At 42.5% G+C, this 25,158-nt stretch overlaps 1 protein-coding gene across 1 annotated transcript in view; it reads left to right on the plus strand.

The window, feature by feature from the left end:
• Window positions 1-25,158, plus strand: part of CRYBG3 (crystallin beta-gamma domain containing 3) — a 132,910-nt gene that overhangs the window by 61,517 nt on the left and 46,235 nt on the right. Inside the window, exons 5-11 of the mRNA XM_045001952.1 lie at window positions 881-928; window positions 1,269-1,384; window positions 2,596-2,743; window positions 19,309-19,445; window positions 20,887-21,001; window positions 22,639-22,674; window positions 24,453-24,586. Of these exons, the coding sequence (XP_044857887.1) occupies window positions 881-928; window positions 1,269-1,384; window positions 2,596-2,743; window positions 19,309-19,445; window positions 20,887-21,001; window positions 22,639-22,674; window positions 24,453-24,586 (734 nt within the window). The remainder of the gene's footprint in view (window positions 1-880; window positions 929-1,268; window positions 1,385-2,595; window positions 2,744-19,308; window positions 19,446-20,886; window positions 21,002-22,638; window positions 22,675-24,452; window positions 24,587-25,158) is intronic.

Below are 25,158 nucleotides of genomic sequence, written 5' to 3' on the forward strand. Positions count from 1 at the left end.
GGCTCCAACTCAGGCTATGTCTACACTTACAGTGGCATATGAATACAGGCATTGCACGCCCCCACCCCCAGCATGGGTATAAATAGTGTAGATGGGAAGCACTGCTTATGTGAGTAGAGTACAGACACGTCAGAATATTAGGGTGTATGCTCTACACATCCAAGCAGTGTCTCTCATGTCTACACTGCTGTTTTAGAAGTGTAGTGTCCAGTGGCCTCCTCCCTGATGGAGCCTTTCCCCACCTCAGCAGGGAAATGATCTGGCAGTTGGGGAGGCAACTGGAAAAGGCTTCAGCATCTTCCCACTGCCAGAGCCTCTCACTGCTGCATGTAGCTACACATCACAGCGTGCACACAACCTGCTTTTCACTGTGCTACATATACCATACACTCTGCCACAAGGGTACACAAGGCCTCAGCTGCAGTCAAATATTCAAGCTCTTTCTACAGATTAGCACTCCTGTTTCAGTTTATTTAAAGCAAGGTCAGTTGAGAGGAGAGAAGTAGTATTTTGTGATGATTTGGGGAAATGGAAGAGAGTGCTTACAATTAAGAGTGTCATAGCCTGAAGAGAAAAGCTCTGGTGTGGTACAATCTCTCTCTTTTCTAGTTTGGGGAAGGGTGTGTGTGAGAGGAAATAGTTCTACGTGGTTCTGATTTTCATTAAAGCTCTCCTAATCTAATATTTGTGGGGTTTTTAAGGATTATTTATTTGACCCACTGCATTAAACTGCCTAGGCCTAATTTGCATAACAATGAGGCTAGGATCAGCTGTTGTCACTAATTAAAGTAATATGTTTTAAAGGAATACTGGTCTTAAACAATTTTGTGTGCTACTATTGTAGTTTTAATAGTTATTTTCCACATCATTTTAATTTCAGAATCTTATTGACAGGAAAAGCCTCAAATGCAATCCAAGACCAGGAAAAGTAAGTGTGATCTTGTCACGGTGTAGGTGAATATGGATTAAATCACCATTAATATTTTAAGGAGTAGCAAAATTTTGAAAGAAAACATGTTATGTCAAATTTGAGTACTTATAATGCTGTACATGCTAATCATGAGATTAGATGCAAAAAAATTCCAGCCTAGGGGAAACCTACTTAGTTTGTCTGATTATTTAGTTCAGCAGTCTACAGTTGAAGAAAATATGTGCAATGCTGGTAGTGCATATACAAAATCAGAATCTGTTTAATAAAAAGCAAAAATTAGGAACCTAATCCATGTGTTGAAGTGCCCCTTGTTCACATATAATGTCTATTGTTTTAGATGATTATTTATGACATTCCTGGGGAGAAAAGTAAACGAGAAATATACCATGATCTATCAGATGCCACATCCTGGATCTTTCCAATAGGAACATTGCTTAGAATTATTAGAGGATGGTAAGAAATCTATGCCTTATTTAAATGGCATCTTTTCAGAAGATAAATGTGTGTATTTTTCTTGTACCTCTGCCTCTGTTATTTATAATACAAACCTGATATGCAGGGCATCTTTTCTTGGTTTATAATTACAGTGGCATTTACAAGTAAAGCAATATGGTAAGTATTACCTCTGCTGAGAACTAGCTTAAAGCAGAAGGAAGTTTGTTTTGTAACCAAAGCTAAGTTTTCACAGTTTAATTTCATTAACCAAGTGATGTTGCAAAATGAGCTGTAAGGCATACATGCTCAACTGCTGTTTGAAACATGGCATTAAAAAGGGAGCATAGAAGTAGTGGGATGCAGAAGAATATTTAGGATAGACTACATGAATCTTTCTTAATCCATTTGCAAAGCATTAGTGCACAGTGAGATAATAGATGCTTTGGAAAGCTAAGGCTGGGAATGCATTTGTCATACATGTGTGCCCACAGTTATTTAATAGAGCATAGACTTACTGAAGTAAAGTATCAGAGGAGTAGCCATGTTAGTCTGGATCTGTAAAAGTGGCAAAGAGTTCTGTGGCACCTTATAGACTAACAAACGTATTGGAGCATGAGCTTTTGTGGGTATTCACCACAAAAGCTCATGCTCCAATACGTTTGTTAGTCTATAAGGTGCCACAGAACTCTTTGCCACTTTCATTGAAGTAAGTTCATCATACCATTCAACTCCTCCACACCATAATACTGTTTCATGGTAACATTAATATAGTTTAAGACTGGCCTAGTTATTTCTTATGTTTTATGCTTGATTATTAATCACTGGATGCCATAGTGGTAGTTGCATGTTTTACCATTATGTGGAATCCAGGACCCATCTTAGTTAATTTGTCTGGAACTAGGAAAGTAGGATGTTTAACTTGCTTAGCTTTTGCACTTACTGGTTAGATGTCTGCAAATAAGGCTTTTAATCATGCTGGTTAGTTTGGGACACCGAGCTATATAATAGAAGAGAAGAAATGCCTATTTTATTTTTTTTTAAGTACAGAAATGAAGCACAACTTAGGTAACAAGTGGAAAATGACTAGAGAGGGACAGTGCATGAAGGGACACTGATAACGGGCTTAGTGGAAAGAGCTCTCTACTGAACTTTTCTAGCATGAGTGTTGTATTGCCATGGTTCTAGTCTGCATAATAGTTACAATTCTCTTAATTATTTCATTATTACAGCTGGATTTTGTATGAAAAACCAAAATTCCAAGGAGAGAAATATGTGCTAGAAGAAGGAGAAATGGTCCTGAATAGTCTTTGGAATCTTCGGGACATGAAACGCCATCCAGGGAACCTTGCAGTTGGTTCTATCAGACACGTAACAAAGGTATAGACTTGGTTGATAATAGGACACAAAATGCACACGTTAACATCAATAGTAGCAGTGTCCTTGTAAGAACGGACACTGCGTGTCTGTTGTATGTTTCCTGTCTCGTTGTCTTCAGACTAGTGGCCATCGGAACTTCAGGCCGTTGATACAAGTCTCAGAGTTTTGGCTGCTTCTCTGAACCTTTGAAACCTTTTGATTCTTACCTCTCTGTCCAATTCTTCACCTTTCTTCTTCCCAACCCAAGACTGTAGTCTTCACTTTCTTCTTAAGTGCCTAAGGGTACGTCTACACTACAAGACTATTTCGAATCTAATTAATTCGAATTTGTGGAATCGACCTTATGAAGTCGAATTTGTGTATCCACACTAAATACACTAATTCGACTGTCTGAGTCCACAGTAACGGGGCCAGCGTCGACTTTGGAAGCGGTGCACTGTGGGAAGCTATCCCACAGTTCCCGCACTCCCCGCTGCCCATTGGAATGCTGGGTAGAGCCCCCAATGCCTGCTGGGGGAAAAAATGTGTCGAGGGTGGTTTTGGGTAACTGTCATCATTGAACCGTCAATCACGCCCTCCCTCCCTCCCTCCCTCCCTGAAAGCGCCTGCGGGCAATCTGTTCGTGCACTTTTCTGCTCAGTGACAGCGCGGGCGCCACAGCACTTTGAGCACGGATCCCGCTGCAGTTATGGCCGTTGTCAACTCCTCGCACCTTATCGTCCACCTCTTCCACAGTCAGCTGCTGAGAAATAGGGCTACTTTTCAATGGTGCTGCGAGCACTGGTGGACCATGGGGGACGTTTTACCAACATCAAGGGTGGCCAGGCAAAGTTCATGACGTGCTTGTTTTCAGGAACTCTGGTCTGTTTAGACGCCTGCAGGAAGGTAGTTTCTTCCCGGACCACAAAATAAGTCTTGGGGATGTGCAGATGCCTATAGTGATCATCGGGGACCCAGCCTACCCACTAATGCCCTGGCTCGTGATGCTCTGTGCAGGCGCCTTGCACAGCGACAAGGAACTCTTCAAGTACCAGCGAGCAGTGAGCAGCGTGACCTGTGACTGTTCAGTTTCTTTACAGAGAAGCTGAACCTGCCCCTGTTACTTTACCAAGTTACTGTTGACTAGCATCTGCAGTTACATACCCCGCCCACCCCGCTTCCCCAACTTCCAACACACGTATAAAAATAAAATACATGTTCCACTGTAACTTTACAAAGGTTTCTTTATTGATGACTTTGCGTTACAGGGTTGAAACTGGGACACGGACTGTGCTGGGTAGGGTGTGCAGTGATGTAAAGACTGCCTGTAAACTCGAGGAATGACAGGCTCCTGCTCACAGAGCGGTCTGCAGTGCCGGACTGGATGTTTCAACGGAGCCTGCCATCCCTCCTTTTTGGGACTCTGTGTGCGTGGGCTATGTGGCCTTTTGGCGGGGGAGGACGGATACAGATTCCTCTGCTGTGTGGCTCTGTGGTCCAGGACAGGGACCGTTGCATGAGATCTGTAACCCCCCTCCCCCGCTACAAAGTCACGTACCCCCCCACCCACACAGAACCTGCAAACCACCTCCCATACCGACCAGGGTGCGTACTGACTGCAGTGTGTGTGTGACCTGCTGCTGATCCTGCCCCCATGTCTGTACCCTGGTAAAGGTGATTGTCCTGTCAAATTACCAACCCCCTACCCCCCCTTCAAACACAGTCTCCTCTAAAAGAACATGACGGAAACAATAATTAACAGAAAAGTATTTTTTATCATCAACTAGACAGTTAGGGGATGAAACTGGGATGGGGGCTTGGGTGAGGCGGGAAGGAAAGGACTTCTCAAAAATTAGGCTATGAGAGCTTTTGGGTACTTGAGCACTCTGCTGGGGTGCAGTGACAGTTTACACGGCCTCTGGCGCCCCTCCTTCTGGTTATTTTGGGTGAGGGGGGTATGGGACTTTGTGGCGGGGGAGGGCGGTTGCAGATACACTGCAGGGGGGCTCTGTCCTCCTGCCTGAGGTCCTGCAGAACATGCACAAGGCGCAGGAGCATGTCCGTTTGCTCCCTCATTAGTCCAAGCAGCGTTTGAGTCGACTGCTTGTCTTCCTCACGCCACCTCTCCTCCCGTTCGCTGTGTGAGGGCTGTTACAGAGAGAGGGTCTCCCTCCACTGGCTCTGCTGGTCCGTCTCGTCTCGGGAGCACCCCATAACTTCACCCCATAACATCTCGTCCCCTGTCTTTTTCTTTCGCCGCCTAATCTTTGCCAGCCTCTGTGAGGGGGATGCTGTGGCAGGTCTGGAGACAGTCGAAGCTGTGTGATGGGAAAAAGGGAGTGAATTCCTTGCAAAGATAAATTTTGGCGAACAATGAACACAGTGTAGTCTGTCTCTGTGAATTCTGGGTTGAGATCCCAGTGCCTGATGGGGCAAAAACCATTTTCGCGGGTGGTTCTGGGTAAATGTCGTCATTCATCCCTTCCTCCGGGAAAGCTACAGCAGACAATCATTTCAAGCCCGTTTTCCCTGGATTGCCCTGGCAGACGCCACAGCGTGGAAACCATGGAGCCTATTTTGCCTTTTGTGCCTGTCACCGTATGTGTACTAGATGCCGCTGACAGAGGCGGTCCAGCAGCGCTACACAGCAGCATGCTTTTGCTTTTGCATGATAGCAGAGATGGTTACCAGCCATACTGTACCATCTACCATACCATAAATTGGTAATAAGATGGGCATGGTTACCAGTCCTTTTGCACTGCACCATTTGCTGCTGTCATAAGTGCCCCTGGCTGCTCTTAGCCAGGGGCGCAAAAGCCAAAATTGGGAATGACTCCCTGAGTCAATCCCTCCTTTTTGGTATGTAAAAATAGAATCAGTCCTGCCTAGAATATGGGCAAGTGTACTAGAGAACCACTGTATCAGAGAACCAGAGAGCACAGCTGCTCTGTGTCAGATCCTGCATAGATTATGAGCTGAATGCTATTCACAGGGGGTGCTCCTGCAACAACCCCACCTGTTCATTCCATTCTTCCCCAGCCTTCCTGGGCTACCATAGCATTGTCCCCCCACTTGTGTGATGAAGTAATAAAGAATGCAGGAATAAGACACAGTGCCTTGTTAGTGAGAAATGAGTGGAAGGCAGCCTCCAGTTGCTATGATAGTCCAGATAGGACATTAAGGAGTGTGGAGGAGAGGAGCCCAGCATCCTGCTGCTAGTCCAGGGGCAATTGAATCTTTTCTTTACACATGAAGGGTGGGGGCTGATGAAGCTCAGCCCCCTGTTGCTATGATGAGGACGGTTACCAGCCATACTGCACCATCTACCAGGAAAAATTAGGGCCAGGCGCCCTTGATCGACCTCACTGATGCTAGTACGCATGGTTACCAGTCCTTTTGCACTGCCCCATGTGCCAATAGGCTGATGATGACGATGGATATCAGTCTTATTGTACCATCAGCCATCCATAGCGTGGGGGGAGTGAGGATGTCGGTGTTCAGTGCTGCACCATCGCATCTGTCTGCAGCATTCAGTAAAGATACGGTGACATGTAAAAGAGTCAACAGAGGATTGTTTTCCCTTTCACTTCTGGGGGTGGGGGGGTGCGCGTAAATTGCCGAGCTATGCCCTGACCCACCGCGGACACTGTGTTTGACCCTAGAAGCATTTGGAGCTCAGCCAAGAATGCAAATGCTTTTCGGAGACAGCAGGAACTGTGGGATACCTTGCGTCCTCAGTCCCCCCTCCCTCCATGAGCGTCCATTTGATTCTTTGGCTTTCCGTTACGCTCGTCACGCTGCAGCGTGCTGAGTCTGTGCTATGCCGTCTGTCCGGAGTTTTTTGAAAAATACTCTGGACCAGGCGTAACATTACAGTAATTCCCCTAATTAGATGCAGGACTCTCCGAGCGAGATCACCCTGAGGACGGTCACTGAAGGAGATAGAGAGCGCATGCTGCGTGAAAGCCAGCACAAACCAGGGCCCTATGCAGCCGTGCTCGGGGAGGCAATGCTCCCTGAGTACCTCATGAAAGCCTCGCGCGGAAAAGTGTGCTGCCACAGAGCACCCAATAAGGCAGCTCTCCCCAGGAACCTCCTGCGGAGGCTTTTCGATTACCTCCAGGAGAGCTTCGTGGAGATCTCCCAGGAGGATTTCTGTTCTATCCCCATATATAGAGAGACCTCCTTTTCACATACTTCAGATTCCTGTTATATTAAGAATAAAAGTTTACATGGTTAAAGCACTTACCGAGTGATCCTTCCCCTGATTCAGGGTCCGGGTTAATGGCCGGGGACGGTTGGTAGGGGATCTCCGTGACGGTGATGAAGAGATCCTGGCTGTCGGGGAAACCAGCGTTGTAAGCGCTGTCGCCTGCCTCATCCTCCACAAACCCTTCCTCATCTTCCCCGACCGCGAACATCGCCGAGGAACTGGCCGTCGACACTGTCCCATCGTCAGAGTCCATGGTCGCTGGTGGGGCAGTGGTGGCAGGCTCCGTAGCGTCCGTTTGCCGCTTTGATTTTTTGGTAGCCTTGTCTGGGGTCCTTGATTTTCACGCGGCGCTGCATGGCATCCCGGCTGTATCCTCTGTCTCTCATGGCTTTGGAGACCTTCTCGTAGGTCTTTCCATTCCGTTTTTTGGAGCGCAGCTCCGAAAGCACAGACTCCTCGCCCCACACACCGATCAGATCCGAGAGTTCCCGGTCAGTCTATGCTGGGTCCCTCTTTCTATTCAGAGATTACATGAACTCCTCTGCTGGAGAGCTCTGCATCGCTGCCGGTGCTGCTGAGCTCGCCCCGATGTCCAACCACGAAATGAGATTCTAACTGTCCAGACAGGAAAAGGAATTCAAATTTTCCCGGGACTTTTCCTGTGTGGCTGGTCAGAGCATCCAAGCTCGGACTGCTGTCCAGAGCGTCAACAGAGTGGTGCAGTGTGGGATAGCTCCCGGAGCTAGTAAGTTCGATTTGCATCCACACCTAGCCTAATTCGAGATAGCCATGTCGAATTTAGCGCTACTCCCCTCGTCGGGGTGGAGTACCGAATTCGAACTAAAGAGCCCTCTAGGTCGAATTAAAAGGCTTCCTAGTGTGGACGGTTGAGCGGTTAATTCGAATTAACGCTGCTAAATTCGATTTAAAGTCCTAGTGTAGACCAGGCCTGAGTCTACTCATCTTTCTCTGAATGTAATAAGCAGTTAGTTTATATACTTTTGCCCCACAAAAACCCTCAGTCTGACTCATTGGTGCCCCTTCTTTGTCATAGATATTTGATTGCCCAATTAATTTAAGTAATAGGAATTCTGATTCTTTGTTACAAACATTTTTCTGTTAAACATTGGACTGTTCACAACAGCCTGTCTGGTTCTCCTTTTGGGCACTAATGGTTACTAATTATTATCTGTACCAAATATCCTCTAAAAATTATGCTTTACCATTTTCCCATATAGTTTTTTCATAGTTACTGTAATATCCTTGCTGATGATATACTGATGGGTGTAATAGACTTAAGATGATTAGATAAGACAGAGTTCAGAAGACTGACTGTGATGTTCAGTTAAGTGAGTCCCTTTTGAGTAGGTAAAAGCCAGATTTCACTTGTGGAAATAAAATATGGGACTGGAAAAACACACACATAACTCAAATAACAAAAACAAAACATGAACCTCAGCCTAACCTTTCCCCCCACGCTTGGCTGTTCCCAGGATCTCCCTGTAGAATCTACTCTATGCCAGCTCTAGTCCCTTCTGCTACAGAGAAATGTCTTGTATCTTGATTAGAGTTAAAATCCACCTGCCAGTGTGAGTCAGCAGTCATTACTCTTCATGTTTTTGCAGACCTGAGCTTAGGATGGCTCCCCAGAGAAGCATTATATTCTTACGTAGCATTTTAGAAACTGCCCCAAGTACAGTATCCTTTGTCAGTAAAATGGGGAAGTAATGGGTCTAAACACCATGATGTTCACTGGGTATTCTAGTATTTATCGAGCTTCACTGCATCTCATCCATGTGGTTTGTCAAGTGTATACCAACTTGCTGTCATGATACTTCAGTTTCTAATATGCGCAATCCCAAGTCTGTAGTTAGAATTCACTGTCAAATCCAGATATGGCTAAAGGGAAGAGATCTGCTTTTCTTAAGATTTCAGCCCAAACTATATCCTATTACTTACATGTAATATAGGTGCATTTTCTGTATCCCTGTAACATTCACCCAGCATCGCAATAGTAGCCAAAGACTCAGTTGGGATTCATAAGGGTTAGTGGAACACTTGCAAAATATGCTTGTATTTGCCCCCAGAAATTAAAAAGACACTTTGTTTAAAAATCAAGAGCATAAAACTAAACATAATGAATATTTATCGTTCATTGAAAGAGGAATATATTTACCAGACCTTGTGATTTAAAAAGAATCTGCACTCATTTTGTTGAGCACAGCATTCTAAAAGTTCACATGGTGAGAGCCCTTTATTGTGGATGAATTGTGACTTGTATTAAAATGTGAAAGCGTCTTATTAAAATAGGTATTTTTGCATCTCTAGTGGTCTACTAATTTCAAAATTTATAATATTTGTGTCACCAGTGAGAGATGGGCATAATATCAAGCCACTGATGGTAAACAAGTTTCAATCCGACTTAAAGATTGAAAAGAGAGAGAGAAATTCAAAAGAAGTCAATTGAGGACATGGCTTATGAGAACAGTGAACTTAATTTGTCTAGTGCAAAAAGCTGGTGCTAAGAGGAAACATTACAGGACAGAATATGAATTATGAATATTGGAAAGGAAGCAATGAATTACTGAAATTCAACACCAGTAATAAAATAAGGAACTATGGGCTAAGACTAGAGGAGGACGAATGTATCTAGGACAGGGGTGGGCAAACTATGTCTCACTGGTCACATCCGGCCTGCCAGACGATTTAATCTGGCCCTCGAGCTCTCGCTGGGGAGCGGGGTCAGGGGCTGCTCCACGTGCATGGGCCACAGCTCTGCGCAGCTCCTGGCAGCAGCAGCACATCCCTCTGGCTCCTATACGTAGGAGCAGCCACTCAGCTCTGCCCCCGCCCCAAGTGCCACCCCTGCATCTCCCATTGGCTGGGGACTGCAGCCAATGGGAGCTGTGGGGCTGGTGCCTGCAGACGGGGCAGCTCGCAGAATGGCCTGGCTGCGCCACTGCGTAGGAGCCGGAGAGGGGGACAGGCTGCTGCTTCTGGGAGCTGCTTGAGGTAAGCACCACCTGGAGCCTGCACCCCCTCCTGCACCTCAACCCCTTACCCCAGCCCTGATTCCCCTCCCACCCTCCAAACCCCTTGATCCCAGCCTGGAGCTCCTTCCTGCACCCCAAACCCTCCTCATCTCCAGCCCCACCCCAGATCCTGCACCTCCAGCCAGAGCCCTCACCCCAACCCCCTGCCCCAGCCTGGAGCACTCTCCCACACCCTGAACTCCTCATTTCTGGTCCCATCCCAGAGCCAGCACCGCTGGCCAGAGCCCTCATCCCCTCCTATACCCCAACCCCAATTTCATGAGCATTCATGGCCCGCCATAAAATTTCAACACCCAGATGTGACCCTCAGGCCAAAAAAGTTTCCCCTTCCCTGATCTAGAATGTTAGAGAAAACCTTTGGATGGTGAGGACACTAATAATAATTGTGTCACAATCACTAGAAATTTTTAAAGAAGTGTTAAGTAGGTTTTGATCAACCATTAAATCCTTTTTCCAGTCTCCCATGGTATGGTTTGTTTTTGTGGACCACAGCTGGGAGTGGTGTACACTGCAATACAAGGTTTTAATATTAGCGTTTTATAGACAAGTCCCCAAATACTTGAGCAATGACCTTTTGCCTAGCAATTGTGATAGGCTAGCGCTGCTCTGCTGTCAGTCCCTAGGTTCATGCAGTACTTTGCTGTGTGCAAGAATTCCTTAGCTGAAGATTTTTCCTAGAATCAGGGCCTAAGGGAAGTCTGCCTTTTCAGGATATGCGTAAGTGCTTAAATCAGTGCCTTATGGAAGTCCTTCTTAAGGGGAAGTTTACTATGCACTATATATTTTAATTGATCAATCCTTCACCTTTTGGGGCCACAGCTCTTGGAGTTGGTATATGTGTGTAGCATGGGAAAGTTTGCAATGTTGTTGTAGCTGTGTTGGAAGGTTGTTGGAGTGGTTTTATTGATGGAGTGGTTTGCCTGATGACTGTTGGGTTTACCTTTCTGTCCCATCAGTTTAATGATATTGGCTGTGTGCCTGGGCTAGTTGGTTTTTCTTTTAATTTTTTTAATGTTTTTTTAACTGTTTTTTGTGTCTGTTGGATGCCTTCAAATAGCATCTTTATAAGTTGGTTAAATAATTGGGGATAGGGTAGTGCACTGGCAGGTGGAAGACAAACATTTACAGAGGAAGCTGTGGTAGAGCATTTAATATTTTATTTTTACAGGGCAGATGTTAGTGTATTGAAAAACAACTGGACGGTAGCTCAGTGTTCTGATTTGGGTGAAAGTCTCCACATGAAGCAGAGATTCTGTTAACTTTGTGGTAGCTTGTGGCTCAGCTCATTGTGGATGCAAATTGGATGTATGGTGTGTTTAATTTGCAAGAACCAAAACAAAATCTCAAAGAAATGGATTGTGCAATTAGAGAAACTAAAAGCCACTTGAAATAAGGGTGGGGTTGGGTTCTACCCAGATACGTGAACTTCAGGTCAGGACAGCGAAATCTCCACAGACACAGGCTGATTACTGTTCCCATAGCTCAGCCCACTCAGCCAGTCATCTCAGACCATCAGATCCCAGTTTCTTGTAAGACCTCCTCAGAGATTCAGTCATATAATTCTTGTCCTGGACACAGGTAGCTCTTTTCACAGGTCTCTGAAAATCAAAAGGGGATGCTGGGTGCTGGGCTTACCCCTCAGAACCTCAACTGTCTGCAGAAAAGGATCACTACCTTAACCATCATGGAGAGGTTTTTGGTGCCCGGGGCTTTTGTGTACTGTGACAAAGTCAAGCCAGATGGCTGCAAGAGGGTGCTAGAGAATCTGACAGCCACCAGAAACTGCTTTCAGACAGATTTACAGGTCTTCAATAGTATTGTGTGGCCTGGAAGACAGATATGTTAGACCTAGAATGTTAAAGGTCCTCTTCCCTACTAGCTGAGAAGGGGTTACCTCAGGTCAATTAGGGACACCTGAATCCAATTAAGGGCTGCCTGAGACCTTTTACAACCCCTCCTCTTACAAGAGAAAGGGGGAAGAGAGAGAGACAAGCTGCTGCCAGGCTAGTGGCAGCAGGGAAAGCTGCTCCAGGGTGAGAGGCTGTGCTCCTTCTCATAGAGGAAACAGCCAAACCTGAGTTTCCTGGCTAACCAGCACCTCAGCCTCCTTTACATTGGAGGGGAATAGCGTAATCATGAGCTCCCTGGCCTAAGAGAGACATTTCAGAATCCCTAGAGCGAAGGCTGTAGGGGACCCTCTGCTATTTAATGTGAAGGATGTAGGAATGCCTGCAATGTTTTATGAAGATTATATGTTCCACCTGTTTTTTTGATTGTCATTGTGTGGTTTACTAGATGAGAATAAGCTGTTCATTCAAGCAGCAGATACTTGCAGGAAAAGGGAAAAATAACTTCAGATAGCTGCACTTACCAGTGTCTAATGGAAAATGCACATCATTCATTTTTTTAAATTTCCCCTCCAACCATGCACAGCTCACCAGTCTGGCTTGTAACTACACGGGGGGATCTAAGTGGGAAAATGGGCACAGAGAACCTGGGATGGATAAAAAGACTACTGGTCACAAATCCCCAAAGGGAAGACTTGCAGATGGACCTGCTGAGTAATCATGGTTGGCACCCAGGGCCTGAACTAGGAGTGGCGGGATTCCATACTGAGAGAGGTGAAGGTTCATGCCTGGCAACCTGTGTAGTGTACTCCAGGAGACTGGAGAGGGATCAAAGGTGCACTTAGCCCTGAACTGTGACATTTAACACTAAGGATTTGGAGATGCTAGTTACGCCTGCTTTATAGCAAACCTGCTGCCAGTGGGAATAGGACTGTTTCAGAAATCCCTATTCTCTGAGGGTTGGTTTGGATGTTCCCTGAACCACTTTCCAGACTGAAGAAAGGAGTTGCCTTTTCTGGTGGTCCCTAAAGATCCTAAGGAGGAAAGCAGCAGTGAGTTGCTCTTATGGAACCATGGAGGAAGCAGTCTAACCCCAGAATGGTGATGGTGGGGAGGAGAGGAGAAGAGGAAACAGTCATGGCACCTTGAAGATGTTTAATGTTAAAGGCAGAGAGGGATAGAGAGTGGTGCTCACTGAAGGTTTGTGCTCTAATTAGGCACTTAGACAGCACTTGTTACCCCGGCAAATGAACACGTCTATTCAGTGATGTCTTTCTCTCTCCGTTTAACTCTTTATTTTTTTTCTGTGTCTTAGTAACATGACCCTAGCAAGCAGAAATGCCCACTGTGATGGCTTGGGTCACAGAAACCCCTTTGTGACTGCCACCTGATGTGCTGAGACTACCTCTGAGCCTGTTTTCCCTGTCAGCTTGAGACTTCAGAACCCTGCCTTGTTGAGCCAGACATGCTAGCCTGCTGCAGCACAGGCCCAGGTCTGAACCACGTCCTCCAAAAGCTGCAGACTTAACTGAAAACAGCTTAAGAAGTGCTCCTGTCTCTAGCACCCAGACACCCAGCGGGATCCAAACCCCAAATAAATCTGTTTTACTCTGTATAAAGCTTATATAGGATAAATGCATAAATTGTCCACCCTCTATAACACTGATAGAGAGTTATACACAGCTGTTTGCTCCCCCAGGAATTAATTACTTACTCTGGGTTCAATAATAAGCAAAAGTGATTTTATTAAATATAAAAAATAGGATTTAACTGGTTTCAAGTAATAACAGACAGAACAAAGTAAGTTACCAAGCAAAATAAAACAAAAACACGCAAGTCTAAGCCTAATACATTAAGAAACTGATTACAGATAAATCTCACCCTCAGCGATGTTCCAATAAGCTTCTTTCACAGACTAGATTCCCTTCTAGTCTGGGCCCAATCCTTTCCCCTGGTACAGTCCTTTTTCCAGCCCCCTTTGTTCTGTTCCACCCCCTTTTATAGCTTTGGCACAGGGCGGGAATCTTTTGTCTCTCTGGGTCCCCACCCCTCCTTCTAAATGGAAAAGCACCAGGTTTAAGATGGATTTCAGTACCAGGTGACATGCATGGTTACATGTCCTGTGAGACCCCAAGCCTTCATTCTTCCTGGCCTGACTCACAGGAAGGCCTGCAAGTAAACAGAGCCATTTACAGTCAATTGTCCTGGTTAATGGGAGCCATCAAGATTCCAAACCACCATTAATGGCCCACACTTTGCATAACTACAATAGTACCTCAAGAGTTATATTTCATATTTCTAATTTCAGATACAAGAATGATTCATTCATACAAATAGGATGAACACACTCAGTAGATTATAAGCTTTGTAATGATACCTTACAAGAGGCCTTTTGCATGAAGCATATTCCAGTTACATTATATTCACACTCATTAGCATATTTTCATAAAATCGTATGGCGTGCAGTGTCACACCCACCTGTTGTTTATATTTGGAAATAATTTTGCATTTGCACAAGGATGTGCTCTTTACTAAGTTTCAATTTATTAAGTAGCAAACTATAATGTTTTCCAGAAATAAACATTATTTTTACAGTAACAAAGTGAAATATCTCTGGAGATTATTTTGGGTCTATCTGATTTATATAAAAAGAAATTAGAGGATTCAAGGAGGTGTAGTGGTCAGACCCAGATTTGGTTTAGACTGCTTCAGCTTCAAACTTGTCATAATAGCTAGATTTTTAGGTATAATATGTTAAAATATTCCAAGGTTATTGTGGGATATCAGCCCCAAACGATACTAATTTCACCAAGATGAGCTGTTCATGTACGGTTTCTACGATTCTGACCTGACATCTCAGTAAAATAATGGTTCTTGCATTATTTTGGTTCCATATGACCATACATTGGAAAAAAACCTATTTTTCAGTTTCGTTCTGAGCTGAAACCAAGTGTGGTGATGGATTTGCATCCACATATCTGAAATTTGAAAGGGTTCAGATTGGAGATACTGGTTCTTAACCTCCAAATTATCACATTTTGGGGGGATTTTGTTTTGTAAAAACTGGTTTCATTAAAAGTCTTAGTGAAGTTACAGTAAGTAATGCTGCCCACTAAATCAGTTTGTTCAGGCAGAGGTGATCATCCCAGGACAAATATTTACTGATCTAAAGTCCACATATTTAAAACATATAAGCTAAGGTACAGTATGGGTGTGTATTTGCAAAGACGTAATAAGTATCTTGTACAATAACACCTCAGGCTAACTTTTACCTTGCTCTGAGATCAGTGGGCTAACTTCATCCCCCAAATAAGTAGATGAAACTTGTTTGGCTTCTAGGGGACCTTTACCCGTTTATTACAGCACAGAATTTCATCCAGTGGGTGTAAATCAGGGCCTAGTTTATAACTGAGGCCTAGATTTTTGAAGATATTGATGTGTTGCTGAGATCAGTTTTGCAATGTCTAACTGATTAGGAGCCTAAATCTCATTTTCCTAAGTGATTTGGGTCCTTAGGAGCCTACTTCCATTGACTTATAATGGGATTTAGGCTGCTAAGTGCCTACAGCCCTTTTGAAAATGAGATATAGCCTCCTAAATCAGTTATGCACTGCAACGCTGAGCACAGCAATGCCTAAATTACCTTTAAAAATCTGATCCCTAATCTAATTTAAAAATATATAGTTATAAAATTACATATCGTTTGCTCAAAAATTGTATTACCTTTAAAAATGGATGTGTTAATTGCTTTTGGTCATGACCACAAGTTACTATGTAACACTGTGTTGAATGAGTTGATATACTCAGTGCAATTCGCAAAAACACCATCCACAGTTAGTAGAGAGGTCAAGTTTGTGGGCCTCCAAGTCAGGCTGAATGGACACTAAAGCAAAATGAGAGAACTTGCACTGCCCCTGCTTGTGATTCACCTACACGGTGAAGAACTATATTATTCCAGTCTTTAGTGCTGTCAGCGGGGCACTTTTGATGAGCACTAAAACTAAAAACAAATCTGGAAGCATTTCCAGAAGAATAATAAGGAGCATATAGACTCATTCCAAGCATCAACTTTAGAATGATGCTCCTTAGGTAAACTGAAACAAAACAGTTGATACATATGAGATACTGTGTCTGTGCAGTTAAAAGTACCTTATTTCTCCACCTTTTTCGCCATGTAATCACTGTATTGTGCTTGCCGAAAATGATTATTGGCATAATTCTCTCTAGAATTTTATGATAGAAAGTTCTAATTTTCCTAACAAAAACGGAATTGTTTGATTCCAGAATTTAGGTGCATGTTGTATAGGCTAAAGCAACAAAGAATCCTGTGGCACCTTATAGACTAACAGACGTTTTGCAGCATGAGCTTTCGTGGGTGAATACCCACTTCTTCAGATGCAAGCATCTGAAGAAGTGGGTATTCACCCACGAAAGCTCATGCTGCAAAACGTCTGTTAGTCTATAAGGTGCCACAGGATTCTTTGTTGCTTTTACAGATCCAGACTAACACGGCTACCCCTCTGATAGTTGTATAGGCTAACGTCTAAATGTATAAACAGTATATGATATATATGTAAGGAGGAGAGGAAGGAAGGAAGGAGAGAGATGTTTTCTTGTACCTTAAGCAGTTACTGCCTAATTCATTAGGAAAATCACAAACAAACAAGCTTTGAAAGCCTGGATTAGTTTGGATTACAAAATATACAGATTATATCAGAAAACATGAGCCTCAGAAAATCTCTCTTCATTGTGGCTGTATCACATGCACATACTCATGTGAACTACAAATTGGACTTTTTTACCTGCTCAGCTGTATGTTTAGATCCAGAGGCATAAGTAGCATTTCTTTAGCGATTTTCTATAAAGTAGTATTGTACTGGCAATTTTCTACTGTATCTTTCTGGTTTTGATCTTCTGATACAAAAGCATAGTGTTGCAATTTTTGTTGCTGAGAACAAATACTGTGCATTGTTTGCTAGGTACAATACAAAGGAAATGTGATTGTGTGTGAGAGCATTGCTAATGTATTATGTTACTGTACTGTGGGCCTCTTGGGGAAAGTGACTTAACATTTCTCTGAAGTAATTTTACCAGAATTATTACTTTATTGCTGACAGTCCAATAACTATCAAAATAACTTTGTGCACCAGCAAGAGAGACTTCTTTTTATTTTTTGATAATTTGAGCCAGGGGTTGAGCAGTGAGTACCCCCGGGCACATTGGAAAGTTGGCACCTGTAGCTCCAGCCCCAGAGTCGGTGCCTATACAAGGAGATGCATATTAACTTCTAAAGAGCCGCATGTGGCTCCGGAGCCACAGGTTGGCCACCCCTAATTTAGATAACCCTGGGGGGCTGTCCAAGTTACCTCAGCCCCTGGGCCAGAAAGATGCCTGAAATCTCTGTAGTGTTGACTCCTCTTGCCTCCTATGTTTGTTAGAGGGTCCTCAGAGAACAGCTTTACTTCTGCTGTGCCTGTGCCAAGGGAATTCTCACCACTCTGATCCAGGGCTTTTAAGGCCCCTGTATGCCACTTGGATTACAGGGCCAAAGCAGGGGAGAGGATTTCACCCTTGATGTTCTAGGCTGAGCAAAGCATTTAAGCACATGCCAAACTTTTAAAGCACGTAGTTGTTAGAGGGCTTTCCCTCAACCCTTCCACTTCCCTGGTTCTTGTCACGCAGACAGCAAGCAGCAAAAGATCAGAAGTCCGAAGTGCAAACAATGTGATGTTTAATGGGGCTAGTTTCCAAACAAGCATATTCCAAAGCCCTTCACACCAGTCAGGCTTATTTCTATACGCCAACAGAGTCTGTTCCCCAGTGTTCTGTTCCCAGCTCTGATACCGCAGATCTGTTTCTTTATCTGGTGGTGATGGACATTATCGGGACAGGATCATCTTCCTAACAGCCCAATACCACCTTATTTCAATGTGACTGATTTGGAATGTGAGGATGTGACTGTACACTTCCCAGTTTATCATTGTCCCTGCTGCTTAGCCAAAGGCCTTAGCTTAAGAACAAGGCCTCAGACTATCCTAGTGAGAGAAGGCCCATGTGATTTTGATTCTTTGTTTTCATACCCCAGTAACTAGCTAAGTGATAAAAATACACCTAAATTCTTAAAGTATAGGCCTTTACAGGCACGCGTGAATATCTGTATTCTAACAGTAGTTAACTCCCTTTCACTTCAAACTGCTTTGCTGAATCAGGTCCTAAAAGGAAACCTTACATTAAGCTGTAGTGTGTCAAAAGCTGTTTTTAAAAACAAAACAAAACAAAACAAAAAACACCACTGGTGCTACGTTTTACATGCGTGTTGAAATTACCATAGTTAAAGACAGTTTCTGCACATTTCTTGGGAAGAACTGTGAGACTTTGCAAGCTCTTATCCAGAACTGATAGGCTAATGGATAGGAGCTCCAGTGATAAAATCCTAGTGCCCCCATCTTAACATGTACTATATAAAGAAAAAGCATGAGGTAGCTACCTGGCACTGGAAACATTTGTTTTGGCTTTCACTTTCTTTTCCTTTCTCTGGAATGCTGCCCTTTTATTTAAAGTAACATAAAATTAAATTTACACAATTTGAGGGCATAAGTCATATGCATTGCAAAACTTAATTACAGGCAGTCCTAAATAAATTTCTGAAGTAGTTATAATTGAGGCCTTGTTCCAGGGAAGCATCCTTATAAGTACACCCTTCAATTCCAGTGAAACCCAAGAGTTACTCATGCTTGAAGTTAAATAGGTGCCCTTCCTGAAATAAAGATGGACATAACCATGTGCTTAAATTCTTTCCTGAATTGAGATCTAGGTTTGTATGTAATATTAAATCTGGAATCTTTTTTCCTTTATTGATTTAAATCACACTAAGCATTAAACTGCTCATCAACAAGCATGCCTGATTCTAAACTGTACAGTTTTATTTTAGACATATTTAATGTAACTCTACACACAGCCATAATTACCTAATTTATGATGATACTGAAAAGGAGCCATGAATATGTGTATGCTATTCTTTAATGAATACTTATTATAGAAAATTAGAAAGCACCACTGAATCCAAAAGTAGTAAAAAGAAAATAGTGTAATATCACAACCAGTTGACTTCAGTGTTTTCATCATAAAGTTGTTAAAAATCCAAGAAGTCAGAAAATATATAAATAGCTTCTTCTGTTGGTAAGTATGATTTAATAAAAGCATATTTAGGCTGAGATTTTCAAAGAAGCCCACAAGAGTTAGGTGCTAAACTCCTATGGAAAGTCAGTGGAAGTTGGGGCCTAACTCCTTTAGGACTCTGAAAATTCCAGCTTTAATTTTTAAAAAGTTGTACTGTTCTGTAGAACCCAAAGTTATTGTGTAAAGAAAAAAATTGAAATAAACATCGCTTTAAAAGGAAGGACTTGTATTTCTAGCAGTACTGGCAAACTTTCCAAATGTAGTTAACCTTTACAGTCTGATTTGTTTCTGCAGGATTGCAGCATTCCAGAAATAGAGTTTTGCCCGCAAGCTGGAACAGAGGGGTTTCCTGTCTGCATACAGAGTGCAGTTGCCAATTTAGAAGAACTGGATGTTAAAAGCACCTTTTACATCATTGTCAAGTCAGGAGTGTGAGTATTGGAATTCTTTACTTATAGTTTGTAAGCTGGTGGAATGACATAGCAGGAAAAAACATTTGCAGTCAAAAAGGATTTTTCTTAGGGCATTATATTTATAAAAATAAGTTAGCATAAACTCCCTAGTTTGTTTCAGCCCAGTTCTATGATTCCTTGGTGTGCAGCCTGACTCTCTCAAAGGCATTCTCCCTCTGTTTCCCTATCAACCAGTCTTGTAGACCTTTCCTTGAGCACCTGTATAAGTAGAGGAGGAAGCTCAGATAAAGTCAACTTCTTGTTCACTGGAGACCTGTAGTGTCCTTTTACCCAACCACACTGTTAAAAGCACAACAGTGTGATTGAATTGCAGAAAATAAATATTGCCTCAATTAAGCACTCCTGAAGCAGCAACTGTGCCCTTTCTGTGTAGCTAGTCAGAAGGGCTATGCAGAATGATCCAAATCCAGACTCCCTCACCGGTCCAGTACTTTGTGTGTTTAGCAGAGGGAATATGTTTGTCAGGCAGGTGCACAGAACTTCCCAGTCCTTTCATTCTAGAGTGAGATGTTTTCCTCTTTTCCAGAATCATTATGGAGTGACAGGAGTCACTCCATGATTGGGATTGAAGCTAGCTTCTCATTATGAATCTAGCTTCCCTGAGTTTCACATGCAACTTCTGATCCCCAGGCAGAATATTTTTGTGAAGTTTGGAAAAAAATTAGAAAATGAGTTTTAAAGCTATGAGAAAAGGAAAGGGGAAAAGTGTCTTAACTACAGTAATTTTTAATTGCTTACAATTTTCTAGATAGCAAGTTCTAAACACTTGATACTCCACGTGCATATATAAGCCCCCACCTCCATTCTTCATCACTGTCCACTAGTCTGATACCCCACCCACTATAACCCACCTGGTCTTTCCCCACCTCACCCTTACACATACTTCCTTTTGACATGACAGTCTGAAGGAGAGAGCCATGCTTCAAGGATCTTAATGTCAAAATAAGAGCTCCTAGTTTTCAAATAAATGTAATGAATGAACATATTCTAATAAGTCTGATGCAAAGCCCAGTGGAGTCAATGCAAAGATTTCTATCTTATTTTGAATCATCAGTTCATGATAAATTTTGACGCTGGTGTTGGTCTCCAGATATTTGTAGTCATCAGTGTAATCTTTAGGTTTTGCTTAGTCACAGTATAACAAGATGACCTTTTATGATAAGTGACAAATGTTTTCTTGTCTTATTTCTTCTGGGTTAGACATTGAAGGAATTTTAAATTAATTTTCTAAGATTGTAGCAACACATTCAAAATCCTAATGTTTAAATGTATTTTGTATTTAAGATACTTTATGTATCTGGTGCATATTGTCTAGCCCTAATGGATACAATCAAGAAAAGAATGTACACTCTTAACATATTTGTTTTAAACAAGTCATTTTTTTTCCTCATTGCTATAGATGGCTTGCCTATTCAGACCCTAATTACAAAGGAGATATGTTAGTTTTGGAAGAAGGCAACTTACCCTCTGAAATTTCTGCAGCAGATGTGAAATCTCTGCGTCCCCTAAAAATGGTGAGGATGTTGCGATTCTCTGGATGATGCACCCCATTTAATGATTTGGTCTAAAGATAACTTTGAGTTGAATATTCTCTTTACAGTTTTTTAGAGATTTTTGCATGTGTAACATACGTCATGCAGTGGTGTATTACAATGCATTTGCCATTCATCTGAAAAGTTGCTACGCTCCCACATCTATACATTTAGAGCTCTCAAATAAGTCTGGGAAGGCTGTATTACTTGGCACTGGGAGAAGAGATAGGTGCATGTTTGCAGCTCATACGTCTCTCAGAACAGTCCAAGATTTGGGAAAGTTAAAATTGGGATTTCATATTCCCCATGTTTAGGAGTTTTTGGATATAGACTGTAGATATGGTCTATTATAGATACAAAAATTGGATCCAGTTCTGGGGTTTTGGTCCATATGCAGTTTGGATGTGGTGGTGGTGAACTGTGTTGTTGCAACACATTGACAGTGCAGATTGTGACAGCAAATCTCTATAGAGGTATAATAATCTTCTTTTCTTTTCAATGCAAACTTCCAGAGCTTTGGGAATGTTCAAGTCAGAAAGGAACACCGGGTTCCTCAATGCAGTAGGACATCTTAGTAAAAGAACAACTTGTGTCAAGATGATGTGGATTAAGTGCCTCTTTAAATAAGACCCAAAAATTGTGCCTTTAAGGTTGTGCAGTTTCTGTTGGAACCAACAACAACTGGTTATAAAAGGTTCTTCAGAAAACCTTTGCCTACTGGTACAGCTAGAGTCTGCTGCAGGTGCCAGGTCAGAAGAAATAATCACTAATCAAACTGCCTGGTAATCTTCCTGTGACTATGCACTGCATAGCAATCTCGATACACAGGGAGCCTAATACTCCTTTGATGGACAGCTTGTGGATATAAGCATGGAAAGGGATGGATACAGATACAATGGCATGTAGCTTTAATGTGTACATAAAGGTTCCAAAGGGAGATTTTCAGAACTACAAGGGGCAGTTACATGCCCAGCTCCCACTGAAAGTCAGTGCGAGTTGTGCACCTGCCTTCTATTTGTGCTTTTGAAAATCTCTCCTCTGTTCTGCAAATATGTTGAAGGATTACAACAATCCTTGACTACCGTTTCCAGTACTGGAACATTGTTATTCATATGCGATGTTGTGCCTCCCTTCATAGATGGCTTACATTGTTCTCATTCCTGGGAATTTACCCATCAGCCTGTGTTCTGGTGAAATAAGTTTTGATATAAATAACTTTTTGGTATACGATCCCTACTGCTTTAAGAAAACTTGTAATATATGTGGTACAGTTTTAAAAGTTACTTTAATTTTTTTTAATCTGATCAGTGGTATAAGTGAATGACAAATAAGTAGTAAATACTTGGATCCATAGTACAAGTAAAGACAAACATGTATAAAGTGTTGTCTTGGTTTTTTTATTCAGAGGCTTGTAAAAACATTCTATGTAGATCATTTTTATAGGTGTTCCTTGGTTTTGTGAATTATCAGTGTATTTAAATGTCGGATTCAACACAGACTGGAATCATCTAGTATAGCTGCAAGAACTGCATACTCCTCTATGGGTTATAAAATGTACACATATGGAAATATAATTTAAGATTTTATGTAATTATTTATTTATGTATTTTATATCTTAGGGTGGACTAAAGGTACAAATGCCTATGAATGTTACGGTAAGTACCAAGCATGCTGCCAATAAAAGATTCTGTGACAGAGAGACCCTGATTTAAGACTACTTCCTTTTCTTAGTGAGGAAAATACCTCTTCTCTATTGTCTGTGGAATATTAGATTAGGCATTCTGCATCTGCCCACTCCTAAGAACAAATTCTGTGATTCTACACAGCCCAGGAGTTACATGTGCTTTGTGAGACATAAAAGCAGTGGCAGAATTTTTTTCCAAGATAACTGAATGTCAGTTGTATGAAGAAGAATTTTAAAGGAACTACAGTCTAAAGTGAAGTATCAGAGGGGTAGCCGTGTTAGTCTGGATTTGTAAAAGCAGCAAAGAGTCCTGTGGCACCTAATAGACTAACAGACGTTTAGGAGCATGAGCTTTCGTGGGTGAATACCCACTTCGTCGGATGCAGTCTAAAATGAGTTTCTCCTGGCTGACACATCCACAGGCATCAGTGAACAAAGGACCCCTGTAGGTCAAATGTCTACTTCACCACGTTCAAAAAATAGGAGAAAGGAAGTACACTCTCTCCCCTTCCCTTCTCTGCAAGAGTCAAATCATGATTGGGAGGGCCCATCTTCTGGAGCACATTGGGGTGTATGTGATTGGAGTCCAACTGGAGGGTGGGAAGGGAGGCCAGAAAAGTTTTTATTTGCTTTTGCTCTGCCCCTCTCCCACCCAGTTCCCCACAGAAACATATATGGCCCCAGTTAACTTATTTAAAAAATTTTTAAAAAAATCTATAGCCTGGCCAATTGCAGGCCAGAGCTATACCCATAGAGGGAGTTACTCTAGTACACAGTGCATGTGACGCTGGTGAAGGGTGAACAGGTGAATCCAGAATGAGGAACCGTGCAATGGAAGAGGTAAGGAACCCATAGAATTTTCCTGCACCCAGGCAGCTCTTCAAAGCCCAACAATTTTTTTTTTTTTTTTTTACTGTACGTCCAGTGGAGGCTGTCGTGTTCCTCTATTCATGTCTGTCTAGTGCAGATCCATCAGCCACAGATGGCTTGGCTGGGAAGGCCTTGGATATTTTCTACTGGATCAGGCTTATGGTGTCTCATTATCACTCAGCTCAAGTGAAACTCTATGAATCTAGCGTATTTCATGGATTTTAAATATATGGGGTAAGATTCTCACCCCTGCTTGCTTCTTTACACGGAATGAAAAGGGCTGGAGCAGCATAAAGGAGCTTTAAGAGCCCCAGATCCAGCTTTGAGACAATTACCACGGCACAGGATTTGAGGAACATAGTCATAAGATTGCTCTCTGAGAACACTCTTGCAAGTCTCAGTATAGGCAGCCTGGGAAGGGCATACTGGGGCTAGCAGCAGGGCTAGAGCACATAGCACTGCAGAGATTCTAGGTGGCCTGAGGAAGCTGCCTTTACCTAGGGCTTCTCACATGGAAAATGTTACCAGCATAACTGTACTTATACTGCTAAAACTCTGCATGTGGCCACTCTTGTTCAAGTGCCTACACACAGGCAGTTATAGTGGTATAATTATATTGGTATAAATATACTGATAAATTTTCTTGCTAAGAGAAGCCCTTAGACAGCCTGCTAAGGCTGTCAAAATCATACCAGGGCTTGTCCACACCCTGGAGCAACCTGCAATCAGGAGGGCTCAGGAGACACAGAGCAGAATTTCCAGCATGGTAGCTGCTGAAAAAAAAATTGCATTCTTCAACAATGCTGCACTATGTGTGTCAGATTTAAGATTACTAAAAGTTAAAGTACTAAATACATTGTTTCAAACCAAATTCTCCAGATAGTAATATATGAGAAAAAAGATTTTGGAGGATGGGCCAAAGAGCTTTCTGGAAACATTGATGCTGTCCCAGCACTCTTTAGAAGTGATGAGGATTTCCAGGGAATTGGATCAATACGTGTCATTGGTGGAGTGTGAGTATATTTTATTTTTGTATTTAATGTTCACTGTAAATAGATAAATGACAAATTACTCTTTATAAGTAATCTAACTGCAATCAAGATTTCAAAAAATAGTCCTAGGGTAAACCACAACCACAAACATCTATGTCTTGGAACAAACATTTGTGGATTGTCTATACTAATATATGCAAATGTGTTAAATAACAAGGTAATTGGCAGTCAGTTATGGTGAGTTAAATATAGTATAGACAATATCTTGTGTGGGCAGGGGAAGGAATGGATTGACTTCTTTTTTTAAAATCTTAGACCTTGTCTTCACTAGGAAAAAAGGTATGTGTTTAACTTGTGTTATGTAATACGTGGTAACTGATGCTAAGTAAAATCCTAGTGAAGAAAATATAGACAAGGCAGTTTGTGGTTTTCACATGGGTTAACACGTTGGAGTAAACCTTCGATTCCGTACTCCTCCATTTGATCTACTAACTCATGTAAAAGCTGTAAAGTGTTTCGTCTTCACTAGGATTTTACCGTGTGTCGGTTATCCATGCATTTGCTAAAGGTGCCTGAAGCAACAGCAACACACA

Source organism: Mauremys mutica, chromosome 1 (genome assembly GCF_020497125.1).
Source record: "Mauremys mutica isolate MM-2020 ecotype Southern chromosome 1, ASM2049712v1, whole genome shotgun sequence".
NCBI lineage: Eukaryota > Metazoa > Chordata > Testudines > Geoemydidae > Mauremys > Mauremys mutica.